Source organism: Nothoprocta perdicaria, unplaced genomic scaffold (assembly GCF_003342845.1).
Source record: "Nothoprocta perdicaria isolate Ctin4 unplaced genomic scaffold, notPer1 scaffold_264, whole genome shotgun sequence".
Classification (NCBI taxonomy): domain Eukaryota; kingdom Metazoa; phylum Chordata; class Aves; order Tinamiformes; family Tinamidae; genus Nothoprocta; species Nothoprocta perdicaria.
Genome location: NW_020455493.1, coordinates 681,759 through 698,824, shown reverse-complemented (window position 1 = coordinate 698,824; position 17,066 = coordinate 681,759). Strand labels below are relative to the sequence as shown.

General features: G+C 39.4%; 1 protein-coding gene across 1 annotated transcript in view; it reads right to left on the bottom strand.

Annotated features, from left to right (window-relative positions):
• MYO10 (myosin X) overlaps positions 1-17,066 on the bottom strand; it is a 146,620-nt gene that overhangs the window by 59,681 nt on the left and 69,873 nt on the right. The window contains exons 4-9 of the mRNA XM_026040748.1: positions 11,057-11,244; positions 5,120-5,254; positions 4,175-4,299; positions 3,341-3,354; positions 3,137-3,221; positions 2,355-2,458 (exon numbers count right to left, since the gene is read on the bottom strand). Of these exons, the coding sequence (XP_025896533.1) occupies positions 2,355-2,458; positions 3,137-3,221; positions 3,341-3,354; positions 4,175-4,299; positions 5,120-5,254; positions 11,057-11,244 (651 nt within the window). The remainder of the gene's footprint in view (positions 1-2,354; positions 2,459-3,136; positions 3,222-3,340; positions 3,355-4,174; positions 4,300-5,119; positions 5,255-11,056; positions 11,245-17,066) is intronic.

Sequence of the window (17,066 nt, the reverse complement as noted above, 5' to 3'; positions counted from 1 at the left end):
TACACACTCTCCTTTGGATGTTGAAGAGGCCCTATTGCTTTCAGATTCTCCAGTATGCCTAAAATTATAAGATTAAAGCGCTTTGAGTTCTGTATGAGGCAACTTCATTCATTTGTGCTAGTAACTGATAACCTCTGTTTTCACGACGTTGTGCCCATTACCTATATATGTTATATATACTATATATGTTATATATAGTTTGTATATATACTATATACGTTATAAATCTATATATTCTGATTTATAATGTTATGCTTATGACAAGTGTCTGATAGAGGGCACATAACACATTTTATCTTTAAAAAATCTATCAGTTATGAACAGCAACCCTCAGAATCTTCCCACAACTAAGAAAGGTTAAGACTCTAGATTACAGAGAAGACCTTTTGCAAGGGTGCTCTAAGGAAGCAGGCAGTGTTGCTTCTGGACACATTTCCAAGCTTACAGTGCAGTTCCTCCCTCCCTGGCCCCTTGCAAAAGGACAAATACAAAGAAAAATATCTGCAGAGAAGTACTTGAGCACTCATCTTGCTTTCAGGAAAGTGTTGGTGCAAAAAGGGGTAGAGAGGGATAGATAGACTTAAACTGTAAGGAAAAATATGGAAAGTGGATAAACAGAATAGGGAAAGACCGGAGAGGATCAACAGTAAACTACTCATCTTGCTTTCAGGAAAGTGTTGGTACAAAAAGGGGTAGAGAGGGATAGATAGACTTAAACTGTAAGGAAAAATATGGAAAGTGGATAAACAGAATAGGGAAAGACCGGAGAGGATCAACAGTAAACTTCTGGTTCCTTCCTTATTCTAGGAAAGGAAACTGGCAGCATCCACTGGTGCTCCAAATGTGTCGGTATTTACAACAGAATAAAAGCCTAACCTGTCAAGTTAACTTCATGCTCTGTGTGCTGTGAGATAGTTTGTACAAATTAAATGTCATGCTAATCACCTTAAGCTATATGACTATATTGTAGATAAACTAGCAACTTTTTCAGCATCCCTTATCACACTAGATTATGTGGTTTTACTGTAAAAATAACTGATGCCTCCACTACACAGCAGTTCTGGCAAAGAAATTAAAATAGCTAAGCCAAAAAAAAGTGAAGGGCATGAAATATGATTTTTGTTCGTTTCCAAAGTCTACCATATATCCCTTCAGTAATACGGTAGGCAATGAGCAATTCTCCTGTAAGTTAGTAAAGACTAATCACTATATCTAATTGACAACATTAATGTAGGTATGAGAAATAAAGCTGTTGAAAGAAAGTCTCCATCAGAACCTGCTCTTTAAGCTGTGCTTCAGTTTTATTCAACTGTTTTCTGTAAACTACCCTATATAACTGGATCTTCTAAGTACAACATAGGGAATTACCAAGCACTGCCCACATGCTGCAGTATGGACTTGGGCCAAGAGACATGACATGATCTGCATAAAGCTTTAAAATGAAGAAGCAGTGAAAACACACATACATGTAACATAAAACGTCTGATAAAACGTGTTATATAAGACATCTGATAAAAAAGATTGCCTTCCCATAAAAGGCAAGTTGCTTCCTGATTGCTGCATGTTTTTGAGTTTTATATGAGTAATTCCAATTCCAGATAGCTAAGGAAGATACATGAAAATGAGCCTTTTTTTTTTTTTTATAAATATAACCAGTCATCTCACTACTTTCACAGTAGCTCTATTTATACTGGAGGAGAGCAAAGGAGGAAAAGGAAATCCACTACTATATTTTTTAAGCTTAAGATTCAGGAACAAAGTGCAACACTGTAGTCTGAGGATGCTTGGCATGAGTCAGATTGCAGACGCGTGACATCAGTCCTACTGTCTGTGAACACTCTCATTCACATTGCTGTGTTTTATTTAAGATACAGGATACCCTAACGAAGGGGTTACACTCATGTTTACTCTATATCATTTTTCTTCAACCAGCACCACATGCAGAGAATTTTAACACAAATACAAAGAGATATCTTCATTACTCTAAAGTCCTGTAAATGTCACTGCAGGTAGGCATGGATGGAAGAGCAAAGACAAGCAAAAGTCTCACTGTCTCTATAACTGGCTCTCTTCTGATTCCAGAACATAATCATGCCACATGAGCACAATTAGAAATAATAAAGTAAAATCAAACAGTGGAAGCAGAGACACACACACAAAATGGAAGTGAAATGTTATCAGAAAATGTAAGTCCCTACTAGTGCCTGTTTAATACAGCACCATGTAGTAATGCATGAAAGAGGAGCAGAGCACAAGCAAGCACAGGGAGGCTTTGCACCCTGCTCTACTCATAGGTCCCCAGCATCTGCACTACCAGCACCCTTAAAGCACTAAGAACTAAGGGAACAACTCACAATGACTTCCTTGAAAGAGTCTTTGTCACTGATTGTCTTATCTGCTGTGCATCCAGATTGATTCAGGTAGTGGTAGTTCTCTGGCACAGATAAGTAAAAAGCATCTAATGAGGGAAGAAAAGAGAAAGAATGAAAAAAAAACACAAAAGAAAAACACTCCACAAATTCTTATGTGACAGCCAAATAGCTCACAATTCATTTGCTCAGAAATAAACATCACGCACAAAGAGAGCTTATAGTAAGAAAGATATGGGCTTTATTCATTTATTATTTATTTATTTATTTAGCTTTACTGAGCTGTACAATGGCGCTGAGCCTACTTTTTAGCATGCAAAGACAGCCAGCCCACAGGGAGGTGCCGAAACAGCCTTAGGCAATTTTGCACATACACAAATGTAATTTCTTTTGTTCAGTGGATTTATTCTTTATGAGAGGGGATTAGAGAAAACAAGAATTCTTCACTTAGTTGCTGTGGAGTTATTCAGTACCAGCAAAAATATTCAGTTTGAACAAAGTGAGGCATGTTTGTCCCCAAATAATTTTCCCAGTGCTTCAGCAGAAATTGGGAGGAAATTATCTGCAGCCTGACGACATTTTTCAGCTAAGCTGGTTGCTTTGTGAAGCTGAGCTCAGATTCACACTCAACGAATTCATACTTAATCAATAAACTATTTCTCTGCTTTGGTTATTGGATTCCTACAGTTAAATTTTCCACCACCGTCACCACAGCTGATACGAGCAGAGAGCCACTACAGCTGTGTCATTTGTGCTTTGCAACTCACCTTTCTCTCTCTCTTCTACCCCTGCCAGCAGAGCGTAGAATATATGATAATTTCTTTCCCCAGGGTTCTGCCTTACTACACGGTTCTGCCAAAGTAAAAGAGTTTCCATTTAAGGAATTATTTTAGGGAGAATTTATTTATCCACAACTTCCAAAAAAAAAAAGTGAAACAAAATTAGCTGAGCAAAAGCAAATATCAACTTACTTTTTCCAATAAATCTATAGCCACGTACAAAAAACTTCAGTCAAGGAATAAAGCAAAAATCATTTAATGCACAAGTTATTTATAAACCCTCCTTATGCTTTCATTTCAGACAGTAGCAAAAGCCTCACAGCCTTTTCTTAATACTTGCCTACTGTCAAAACAACATGGAAAAAACAGCAACAGTGATAATAGTACAATAGTCCTAATATCAATGTTTTCTCCTATCTTCTTTTTCTCTATGGCCTCCAAAACTGAACACTTGTCACATTCTGGATTCTAAATGGCATCTGCTTTCCTTTGTCTTTTTCCTATTAAAGTCTGGAACAGCTTTAAGCATGAATTGTAGACATGGCAAAGGCAGCTTATGCTCAAGAATACTAGATAGGATTTGAGAAATGGGCACCAGCAGCAAATTTCCTCTACTTTGCTGGCCACATCCAAGGACTCGATCACCATGCTCACATTGTGGGAATTCAGCAGTTCTGCTCTTTGAACTAGTAACTGAGAAATTGATCTTCAGCCACAGCAACTGAGGGAAGCAGTTGAGAACGGAGATCAGACCCAAGAATTAAGATCTTGCTAGTTCATGAGGTAGGAAGACACACGTGAAGCACCATACCAGGAGCAATGCAAGATCTTGCATATGATGCACTCTGCTACCCATGCATGAGTGCAAATTTGGTTGCACAGCTTGCCTTTCCCACCCAAACCAGATCAAGTGAACTGTGTGTGTTTCTGGGTAGGACAGACAAGCTACTTTTCCCTTAGTATCCTGCAAATGAGATGTATGCCAGCTGCCCCAAAATACTGAAGCCAATCACCAAACAAGGATACAATCTATAATTTTTCCTCCCTGAATGTTCCCTTGCTGACAGATGTTCAGCTGAATGAACTTCCCAAAGCGACTTGAGTTGTTGTTGTAAACAGTCTTCGCGTTTCCAAAAGCTTCCATAATTGGACTGTGAAAATACATAAGAATGACAAAAGCATTAATGTGTGGCTACCAAGCTAAGAGCTTCCCAGGCAACTGCCAAAAGGAATGGCATATGTCTTCTGGAAAAAGATTTGTGTATTTAGAGATTTGGAAAAGCAAAATCAATTAATTGTACATGAAGTAAATACCACGGCACTGGAAATACATACTATTCCTATAAAATCTGACAGCTTACATCACATTGTATGTGTAGTATGACGTAAGCTCATCATTTCTCACTGAATCATTTTTTTTGAAAATGAAAATGTGACCAAGACAATATGGGCAATAACTTATATAAATCTGTGCTCGGAAGAAAGCACTCATTTCACCTTTCTTGGTGAAACGGGATTTGGTAGGGATGAAAGGCATATACAAAGAGTTTAAAAAAATCAAAAGACTCTACAGCCCCTAATAATCTGTCTGAAGAACCTGCACATTCTCACAAATTTTGACCCAATAGTGTCTTTCAGTTAAAGAAACCATGCCTCAACAGGTACTTCATAGCAATACGGCCTGTGGTATAAAACAGGCTTTTTTATAAGGATTTTTCTAGCCAGAATGCAACTACCACGTAAACACAGGCAGAATTGTTTTCTTTTATACCAACAAATCAACATTTATCAACATCAAATTTATACCTGTCAGTTCATTCCCTGGAACCAGTATAAGAATTTTTCCTGATATCTCCACCCCAGTTTTCACATTAACCTAGTTTTTAGGCATTTTCAGCTTAAAATTTGTGGCAGTCCCATCTCAATACAGCCGATCCTTTTGTGCAACTCACGAGAGTGTGAGTGATGTACCTGCTTTCAAGAATAGCTTGCTCCACGCAGAAGGTTTTCTCTCTGGAAGACAGCTCCAGTGAATGTTGGCTCATCGCAGATAAGAACTTGAGAATTAGCTTAGTGCTTTCTGTCTTTCCAGCACCACTTTCACCGCTGAAAGAAAAAGAAGAAGAAAGTATTTTGACAGTTCCAGCTGCTGGAGAAAAGCCTTTTGCCTGGGCAGCCCTCTAAATTACTAGAAGCTATGGAGACTGGGCCAAATATCCAAGACTATGTAATAGCAGCAGAATTTGGTAAGCAAAATTCACCTTTAAACTTGCTTAATATGTCATTCACCAAAAATAAGCCATGTTAACATCACACTCTGTACCACTTTTCAGACAGCATTTCAAGGCATTTATTGAATACAGACGCGTAGGGCATTAACCTGTGCCTAATTCCTGTTCACTTCCTTGGGAAGAAGGTACATTTTGGCCTTGTTCTATCCCTTTCTTTGCAGTAAGTGGGAGTTTGGTCATGGACTTTGATGGAGCATGACTGGGCATATGCGAACGCACAGTTTAGGTCACTGTCTCTTGTTGTGCCATTGTAAGTGATGACTCTAGTGTTTTTTGGTCATGATAAAAGATCATGATGGTTTCAAATGAAAAAGCAAAGAAGAAAGGTATAGCCCAAGGAAATAGCAAGTCATTTTCCTGCAAATTAATATGAACAATTTCAAAAATAACCATGAAAGAAGCATACAAAGTACATAATGACAGACTGGGAGTCTTTTAGCTGAGATTTACTTCTAAACATTTTCCAGAAAGAAGTAGCAAGTCTTTAAAATGTTTCATAAACCTCATAATAAAAGACACACTAAATATGGTTCAGTTTGAGTTATATATTTTTCATCCACCATATTTACCGTCTCAAACTATTTTGGGAGTGTGTTACCACTCTCCCTCCAAGGTCTGAGCCTTTTTGGTATTTGTTCTCTTTCTCTCCACAGACCCACACCCATTCATGCTTCATCACCAAGGAAGCAAATCTTTACTATATCCCACATACGATGCTGCTTCTTTGTATCCTAAAAGACCATTATTACAACACATCTCCTATTAGTTTTTGCATTGTCTTTGCCTGGTGCAAAAGTCCCTTTAAGTGGCACATATCCCTTTCCGCTCATATTCTTCTGCTTTGAGCTCCACTGCAGGGATCTGGGGTCATCTCTTCTGACGACTTTATCCTTCACCTGTGACACCATCCCACAGCCTACGCTGAGGAACATTAACAGTTGTTTCACGGAAGCTGCATTACCCCAGAGTAATGGAGAGCAATTCTGTAAAGGATATATTCAAAGCTCATTGAAAAGCATTTTCTTTGCTTATTTCTAGTACAGTTGGTATTATGCAGGATTATATGCTCTTGATTTTTTTCTCAGAACACTAGTGGAAACACTGGGTCAGGCCAAAGATCTACCCGCTAGTGTCCTGTACCTCACAGTAACCAAAAGGGAAGACGCTACTTTCCCTTCCATATTCTTGCCACCTGGATTTATGGATTTATCTTCCATGGATTTCTTGCCACATTCCTCAAGAAACTCATGAACTTTTAACACTCAAAACATCTTACTGTAAAGATGATCACATGCTGTACAGAAAGCTAGCTCCTGCTGATTTGGATCTACCCCCTACTAGCTTCCTTTGATGCCACCTAGTTCTCCTATTGGAAGTAACTGCAAACTAAACATCCCTCATCTCCCTCTCCCTGCTGCTGCCAATCTCAGAGGCATCAATCACCTAGCTGCCAAGCTTGGTTAGCCATTCCCACATAACAAAGTCATTCCACACTTCCATTCCCTTTTGTTCTTTTCTGAAATGACTTCAGTTTCAACAAGTCTTTTTGGATATAAAGCAAGGGGGGAAAGATCCATTCACAATGTTCAAGACACGGGCAAAGCACGAATTTACACAGTGATCTCTGTTCTGTTCTCTTTTCCTGTACTACTACTGACTAATTCTGTTTAGTTTAACAAATACTACAGAGCATCGAGTTGATTGTTTCACGAATCCCTCCACTACAAATACAGGACCTCACTCCTGCACGATGCTGCTCTGCTCAGCACCTATCATTCTGGGTGGGGGGAGGTAGGGTTTTTTTGCCCCTTGCAAAAATGCTTCATATAAGACAGTTGCAATTAAGATGAAAATCAAAAACAAGCATGCTAATCTTTCAGGTTGTTTATTCAACCCACACAGCACAAACATCAAAGGTAGGTTAGCCCAGGATCAATCTTTCAGAATTCATAGAGAGCCGATCCCTATAGCATGTTGGCAAGTGAAGGAAGGGGAATTTTTTAGTACATACTCAACTTTTCCAGCAGCTCCTCTCCCCATGAGTTTTAATGTCCAGTTTATTCCACATTGGTACACTCAGTATTTTGAATATATTAAGGATGACAAGAACCCACGAGGCCCTCATTTAGGAGATCTTTCATCTGTCTCCATGACTTGCTGTACACAGGGCATCTCACTAAAGGCACAACTGTCTGAACTCCAGACGGCTGCAATGTAAAAAGACATTAGCAACAGAAACTTCTCATTCTGAGGGACCTGATGCAAATAAGGCTGGAGCAACACAACTCTCATCACTTCTGAGTTCTTCCTTCTGGCTTTTATACCCCAAAGACAGACATGCGTGGTCAAAATAGGCCTCCTCAGCAAACATAGGTTTTTTCAAATGCACAAGAGGATTTTGGTATGTCACTCTCGTAAGTAGGTCTTCCATCAAAAGTCTGGGTCTTATCCAAAGAGTAGTGTGTTTTATGTTGATTTTCAAGCTGAACAACAATAAAAAAAAATCATCAGGCCACCAGATGACAGATAAATAACTGAGAGAACAAAATGGTTTCTGACTGTGATTTCCTACTCGCAATGTTAACCTGAGAAGAACAGAACTAAGCATGGCTGTTACTGCTCCTTCTATTGCTCTACACCTCTTGAACTGCCTTAAGGGGAAAAAAAAAGCAATGAAAACACAACCCAAATACACAAAACCATAATCTAAACATGTGTGCTAACCGTGAACTGAAGTCACCTCTCTGGACTGCTTGGCAATTCCTTGACTCCCTTCCTGCTCCTGCCAAGGGGTCCGGACCAGCAGTTACTTAGCTCGAGCCATTCATTTGACTCTCCACGAACAGGAGCAGGGCAGCAGAAAAATCAAAAGATGCTAATAGCTTTGCAATATGTCTGTGCTAACACCAGCTTTGACTGTGATGGGCTTTTTGCACAGCTTCTCCACGGCGCCCCTCTGATGACATACATTATAGACTGCCAAGTCATTCTCCTGCAGCACTACTATGAATAACACTGTGTAACACAGGCTCATAACCAGGCATCTTCAGAGGACTTCATGGAGTGTTATCCCTTCTATATTCCCTTCTTTTTCACCTTCACTCTGAGTGTGTATGCCAGAGGGAAAAAAAACAACAATCTGGGCTTAATTTTACCATCTATGTCACTGCTAGTGACAGGTTTTGATTCTCATCTTATTCCACTCAGAAAAAAAAATCAAAACATTTCAAAATAATCCAGAAGTTTTTCCCCAGGTTTTTGAATCCAAATACCACATCCTTAAAAAAGCGTCTCCTAAACAAAGCTGAACAAATTCTGTCCACCAGCAGGGGGCACTTCAAGTCCAGAGGAGCATTAAAAACAGAACAACAGTAAATATTTCATAAGGCAGTTTCAATTGCTGAGATTTTACATCCCCATAGTGGGAACAGGTGAAAGCTGCATATCAGAATTTGAAACCTACTCTGACAACTGAATTTTAACTGAATGTAATTGTTCATTACATTTTCATGATAGAACAAAAATTTTATTTTTTCTCCTTTCTCACATACAATACTAAACTATTGGTCTGAATTCAGACATCAGCCAGAACTCTGCTAGACCATTTTTTTCCAACATCAGGAGTAATCAAGAAAACCTGACAGTGAGTTGCTGGAAAACATAGTTCTAATGCAATAAAATCTGCCAGCACAGCCAGGATGCTGAGACAGATGGGGAAACGTGTCTCCAATCTGATGCCCCACACTGAATTATGTCATCATGAAGACCTTCCTAAACTTCAGATAGCCACCGAAATCATCTACTAACTTAAAACAACTGCACCCTGAGTCCTTCACAAGCTACAGTGGATTATCTTGTTTTGCAAAAGGAACTTTTATTTAGTATTTGTTCCTGTAAATTGTAATTTGCTTCACAGCCTATAGAAACAGAAGGTGCTTCTTCTAAGGTAGTAATGATGCTCTTGCTGGAAACAGTGAACTTATTCAAAATCACTGTTTTAGTTCAAGACTGTGGTTAGCTATCTTAAAACAGACTGTTACCATGAAGTTTTTCCTTGCTATGGCTCGCCTGTACCAAGTCACAGTTTGCAGAGCTGAGACTGACAGAGTCCTCTAGACCATTCCAGACTTTTATTTCCTTTTTAGGACATAACCTGCTGCTCTCTCCGTGGCTTGTGGAGAACGGGAGTGAAAGGTAGATATTTAGGCCAGCACATTATGGGATTAATATTAATAGCCATGGTAGGCACCAGAAAGTATTTCAGTCCTGAAAATTGGGGGTACATGGGCTGTTCACAAATATTTACCTGACATCATGGCATGAAATCATGATTCTAAACTTTTTTTTTCAGATGACACAAGATATCTGCACATTTCATTTTGTCATGGACTGCCACCAGGACTTAGCTTTAAAATGTCTGTAAATGTAAATGGCCTGTGTGTATGTATATATATATATATACACACACACACACACACACATACATAAAGGAAAAAAAAAAGAAAAAAAAAGCAAGTTGAATAACTAAAATAGTTTAAAAATCTATGGAGCCTCCCTATCTCAGTGCCATTATTAGACAGAAGCTGCCTAGAGAAGAGGACAGAGTGGGACTGCCATCTAAGTAAGACCTATGAGAGAAGGTGAATATAGCCGTGCTCTAGCTGACCCACATTTTCCAGAACAGCTTTTTGTTGTTGCTGTTGAAACCCAAGCAGATGATTTTGATGTGCCGAATTACCATCTTTTCCAGGAAACCTTGCAAACTGGTCTGTAATTACAAGCACAGGTAGGAACCCCCATGGCTGTCACTTGGCCACATCCCTGCCTGCTGCTCAGGTGCCCCAGCTGTTGCAAGGACTCCCCTGGAGACCAGGAAAGGGCCCCAATCACACCACCTTGTGCCCCAAGAGCTCTCACTTCCATCATGTTTCACACACCCAAAATACTGCAGATGTAAGAGAGGGGTGAAGGGGTGGGGAAGAGGAGCTCCCTCTGGCTGCACATGCTGCCCAAAAGCTATTGAAATGCCAACTACGCCCCATGCCCATGTGGCAGCAGCAGGATCCTGAATATCAGCTCCACAGCGGAGCAAAAGGCAAGCTATTAAATCACCATTAAATTACAGCACAATTAGATTAAGCAAGGAGAATTAATCAGGCAGATTTAAGCAGTTGGAACGTGGAGGGCTTTCTCTTTTGCTATTATTATTTACAGCCTTTCTCAAGGCTGGGCTGGGAGTTTTGTTCGGTCTTTTTTCTTCTCTAGATGAAGGGTTCAGGGTCTAGCAGCAACAAACTACAGAGCTGTATGTGAACCAATATATGCATGAATCAACAGGGAAAATATGAACCAACGGGGAAAATCAGATGGGTAAGCAACAGAAATGTGCAACCAAAGTATTTTTTTCCCATTAATTATAAGATGAATAAGCAAACTGAATGTCTTGTCAGAGGTCAACAGAATGACACACAGCAAAACTCAAAAGTCTCTTCAACTAATGATTTAGAAACTTTGACGATTTAGGAACATTCTTTGATTTAGAGCTTTCCTCTTCATTTGGCCCAACTACTTATTTCAGAGCTCACCCACAGGGCTAGTTTAAGCAGCAGCCCTTTACCTGATGAGGATGCACTGGTTGTCGTGGCGCTTCCAAAGGCAGCGGTAGCACTCGTTGGCCACGGCGAAGATGTGGGGCGCGATCTCTCCCATGTGGTGCTTGCTGTATTGCTCCACGGCCGTGCAGTCGTACAGCCCCGGGATGGTCTTGTACGGGTTCACGGAGGCCACGATGGAACCGATGTATGTCTGCGAGCACACAGTTCCCCCAGGGTCAGCACACATGTGGTGGAAGAGAGTAAAAGTCAACAGAAGGACAATAAATACATGTTTGTGAAAGCTTAGCAGTCCTTGGGGGGGGTCTGCACGTAGGTGCTAACATTTTTCCCTGCTTTTCCTCTTTGATAAAAGCAACAGAAGGGTGGAAAGTCGTCTCCACCTCCATCACGTTTTCATGCTTGCCCCAATCATGCACAGCCCCTCACCACACAACACCACTGTATGGCCAAGTGCCCCAAGAAAAGAATGTGAACATGCAGGTGACCCCAAAAAACTGAGCGCCTGCTATTTCATTTACTACTGCTTTGATGTACAAGGGCAATGTGATGAGGTATTCATTGCTAGCACATGCAATTACAGAGCACATCAGCTAAAACCACCCAGGTAGTTGTTTAAGCCCATTCCCCCTGCCTGAACCCATTAAGCTGCGGTAATGTGATCATTTGCAACAGCCTATTCACACTGCCCTTCATTTTCTCAGTCTTTTCCTCCCTTCACAGTAAGCTTCTACCCACTTGAATATATTTTTCAAGCACAATCACATTAAGTAGTAATTAATATGTAACTACACTTATGAATTAGCTCTGCCTTCTCGCCGTTATCCTGCTGTTAAATTGCCCCCTACCCATCTGCTCATCTTCAGCGTGGCCCAACACGGTACCAGCTCCACACTTCTGCCAAAGGCCCTGCAACAACGTCCTTGATATTACAACAATTTCATTAAATGCAAGGGGAGCGTTTCTCTTCACCATACCTAATGTGTATTTTACGGCACTGTGAACTCTCCATTAATGTGTTTTATAAAAATCTCCACGCTGCACAACACTTCCTAAGGTTTTACCCTGAGGAAAGACAGCATTTGAATGCAGGATTGTATCACAGGCCAATTACAGCACTGAGACAGCAGTTTAATTTCCTCAGAAAGTTAACGAGGAAGGCTCTAAGCACAAACTTCCTCAGTTTCACATGTATTTCAGCACAGATTGGACGGGCAAATTTTGGCAATTTTGTTTATATTGTATGAATACAGCGTAGTCCTGATCAATAAAACAGACTGTTGTACCTCTAGTTCCTTCCCCTTTCCAAAAGACCGAGTGGCTCGGTGAAAACAGTAACTTGGGATGTGATATCATTCCAAACAAGCAGATAAAAAGTCCCCCCAAAACACAGGTAACCTTTAATTTTATCACTGTAACGATCCCCTTTACAGCTTTCACATGATCAGATACATAACAGAAGATCATCACAACCCACCTTCTTTGATCTTCCCGTGATAAAGCATTGGCAAAACTGCACTGCCAACGACTGCAATACAAATTTTCTTGCTTCTCCTATTTCAAACGGTACATACCACCAGAAGCAACAGCGGCCTGCTTTTGCACCAGAGCTCAAAGCAATCTTTCACCTGGCTTAAACTTAAAGGTGATAATAAAGATCCCACAAAACGTCAATCACTTCTAGGCATAAGTAAAGTTTACTTTTTTTTAAAGCAGGTCAGCTTCCTTCATTCTTCATAATGAATGTAAGGAATCATGAACAGAAAAAAATACTCTGATAAAAGCAGAAAGTTGGTGACCAGCAGAAACAATACAATACTGCTTAAATGTATTTTTATATCATCCCATAGAGTACCTCTCAGGACATGTCACTATTTCAAAAATTTCTTCTCTCTCTTTCTTTCAGCAAAGAGCAAGAGAACTGTAATTTCTAATCAAGCAGGTAACATTATATGGTGCTACTCTTCTGCTAATCTGAGTATATGGTATCTCTCTGCAAAACAAGTTCAATATGTATACAAAATCCCATCTAATTATAATAACACAAGGTAGAAGAGACTCAAGTCCACAAAAATGTTTTTTTTTTTTTTTTAATCCCAAAATATGATGGCTAAACAGTCTTCACAGGTATAACTAGCTGGCAGGATTAGGTTAATCCAACAAGTGTGGTAATTCAACAAGTGTGGTAATCCAACCCAGCAGCATGCAGGACCAGATACCCAACAGACCACTAATTTCCCTGCAAGAAGTAACTTGGGGTTAGCTGGCCCAAATGAACATTTCATCTTAATGCAAGGTAATCCAGCAAGGCATTAAGTTAAACAGCATAGTTTTTCATATATTTTTACTCTGTAGTTATTAAAAACTATTTTAAAATGTCCCATTGAAGGACAAATCCTCCCCAAACGTTCCTAAACGTAGCCCAAGATTCTCTACAGCAATGAGATTTGATAGTAGCTTCTGAGAAGTATTTCTTACATCAACCCCAGGTTTTTGAGAGTATATTCTGTATACCCTACCTAAGCTACTAAATCAGATACATGATACACAATATAATCTGAATCCATACACAGACCTGTGCCATTTCCACTGCTGACCAATCTGTTATGTCCCTGGGCAGGGCTCTGCTTTCTGTCCCCTAGGGGACTCTAAATATCCTCACCATTCAAGTGCTTCCTTTGATGACAGACCTTCCAGCATGGCAAGTACAAGCACGTGAACAGCAAGTTAAACCAACGTACAAATGCACACCAAATGCAGGAGTGTTTAGTGAATGCATGTTATTTGCAGGAGTGCTGCATTAGGCACCATTTATATAGTAGATTAAAGCAGTTAACAGTCTTTAACAGACTAAGAGTCTAACAGACTTTATGATGCTAACACAAGGCAGCAGTTTAGGTGAAACTATTGAGAAACAGTATTTTCACGTGCCATTTCCACTTTGCTTAAAATAGAGTGAATTCTGTTTTCTCTTTGTTCTTTGCAGTTTCTAATCTCATTCGCAGAGTCAAGAATTACTCATTTTAATGAAAAACCTCAAAAGCGGTTCTGAATAGGAAAAACATTCATAGCTCTGGCAGAGGACTAGCAAGCAGATAGGATTTCTCAAGACCTCTTGTTGAAAACTTTTGAGAGGCATTTCACAGGAACATTGTATAAGGCTTCTACCACAAATCCCATCGTCTTCTTAAGTCAGTGGCAATGAACAGGATAGGACAGTTCACTTCTCTCTCTCCCTATTTATATAACCAACCCAAAAATTTAGTGAGTACCACACAAATTTTTGAGTTATTTTGTTACAGACTAAACCAGCAATAACTCATTAGCAGATAACTGCTAATAAAGTTAGTTGAACGCAAGAATATGTGAAAGTTAAGTAATTCAGCCTGAATCCCAATGTTGTACTTTGACTACCGTATTAAAAGAACAGGCTCTTTTTTCACTTTTATATTTTTTCTGAAATTTTATACTTATAATTATTCTCCTAAGACACTTTTAGTTGCAAACCACAGACATTCCTGCTCCCTCTTTTAACTTAAAAAAGGAGGAAATATGATTGCTTGCTGCTTCTAAGAGGACTTCCAAAATTAGAAGTTCAAATCCCATCTTCTTGCCTAGCCACTCAGCAAAACAAGGGCATTACAAGAGCCAAAATGAGAGAGAGGTACTTGATAAACAAGGAGATTTTTCATCAGTTCTCTGAACGCACTTTTTGGTTTTGCTTGTTGTCTTCTCATAGGAAGTAGCTTTAAATATCCTGTCTTGAAATTGTCTCAGACTTCTTCAAACAATCGAGGCCAATTCAATTCTTTAACAAAGTTAAGACCTCACAAAGTTTCTCAAGACCCACAGCAATACTCAAAAAAAAAAAAAAAAAAAAAAAAAAACCCTGGAGGGGTCAAGCCTGTCATTGCAGGGACTTTGTTTATACAAGGAAGATGCAATCAGTTTAATCGAGTCTGTTGTCAAATAGATTTAAATAGTTTTAAAACCTTTGTAGGCTAAAACCAGCTTTTTCAAGTTAGTCTTAAAATTATTAGAAAAGGTTTGCAATAGTTAAACTAAATCCAGTTTTAAATATCTTCATATGTAGAAAAGGCTTTGAAAGTAAAATATGAACAAGTTAAGTCTCCCCCTTCAAAAACTGCTTCAGGTTTTCCACATTAAAAAAAGCAACAGAACTCACACCCTACATGGCATTACATACTGCTTCGCAAATAAGTATTTGATCTATAATCACAGCAGAATCTAAAACTATTTGCACTACTGGTATGAGAAGATCACATGCCTCAATTTCTGTCATTATGTCTCTTTTTGGAGACACCGAAAAACAACATATTTTTTTCCAGTGTTGCCTAAGATGGTACTAAGAGTGTTGGAACTGATCAAAATCAGAAATTACATGCCTTCTTACAGATATATACATTGGGAGTGAGAAACATATTTTTCCTGTCACCTCCTTTTTCAGAGTACTTTAAAGATATCACAATCTTTAGCATCACAATCAAGAAGTATCATAAGTTATTTATCTGGATTGTTTTGTCACAACTCCAGAGTTTGCTGGAATCACTAAAGGAACTGATTCTGTGTCATGAAAAATGAAGGTGAGGCATGCATTTTGTCTCCCTCTGTTAGCAAATACTATCGTATTAGTAACAGCGAGATAATTTACTCAAAAATATGGTCCGCTGGGATGTCCCAGGATATGTGGCCACTTAGATGAAAATGTAGTGCAACTGGTTCACTAGAAAGCTACTTTATGACTCCTTTAAAAAAAATATGTGAAAAGATTTCTACTGCTATTCCACGGAAGTTGCACTTATATCATACCTTTAAATTATGACGGCCGCACTACCAAATTACAATATCTGCAACTTTCACAGCACATGCAGATGGAGACAATCCATGAAAGAACACAAAACAGCTTTCCGACTTCATCTTTTCAATGCCAAATTTCAAGGTTTCAGGAAACAAAACTTGTGAACAGATGAGTTTGTCTAACACTGTAGATAGAGCTCTTATGGCTCCAAGTTCTTCCAGGTAAAAGGATTTATCATAATCATGACAAAGATAACTAGGTCAACAGCCACATACACGTCAGCATAAGAAGTAGGGTGATGGCTGGACCATATTTTGGCATGCTGCTTAAAGGAAGAAGCAGAAGAGGCAGGCTATATCATAAACAGGATGATAATTACACTCTACTCCATGCTAAAGTCTTGATTTACTCTCCCTTTGGTGAGTATGTCCTGTATTTCACTTAGTCCCATGCTAATTTCAGTGGGATGGAATCCAGTTCTCCCCCTAAATTACAAGCTAAAATGTTTAACGCCAAGCTCCTTTTTTAAAGGCCATAATCAAGCTGAAGTATTAAACTACAAGTTTAGATGTTTTCAACCAATCAAACCATTTCTGTGATATAAAAATCATGCTCTGTAATCATCCTTATATGCATGGATTTCTCCTGTGTGGTGACTCATGGTGGGTTTTCACCAGTCCCCAAAATATACATCTGCTTTGCTTTTCTTTATCAATGTCTTCTTTGTCAAGGCACATCCATTACAACACCAAAATTGTCTTTTTCACTCTTGAAGTTATAGAATTAGTTGCAAGATGAGGTATTTGTGAGTGCCCAAGCACCACTGCAAACACCAGGGCTGGCACCCAAAGAGGACCCTTTCAAGGGAACGAGGACAATCCTGAAATTCTCACAAAGAAAATCAGGTGGTAACAGGCAGCTACCTCCATTTACATCTAATTGCTAAATCCTCTCCCTCCTCTCTTTTTCTTGCTCACCTTCACTCCACTTTGCTGCGCTGCGCTCCATGAAGTAAACTAGAGCAGGCTGGCCTACCAGACGTCTTCCCAAGGGCTTCTCCTCTTCGTATACTTAGAATGGACGAGATCCAAGAAACAACTGATATCTTCAAAACCAGTCAATAATTTTACACTTGTGTTCACTGACAATGCCAGAGAGAGATTTTGGAAGATGTTTATTCATTTACAGCTGATCTG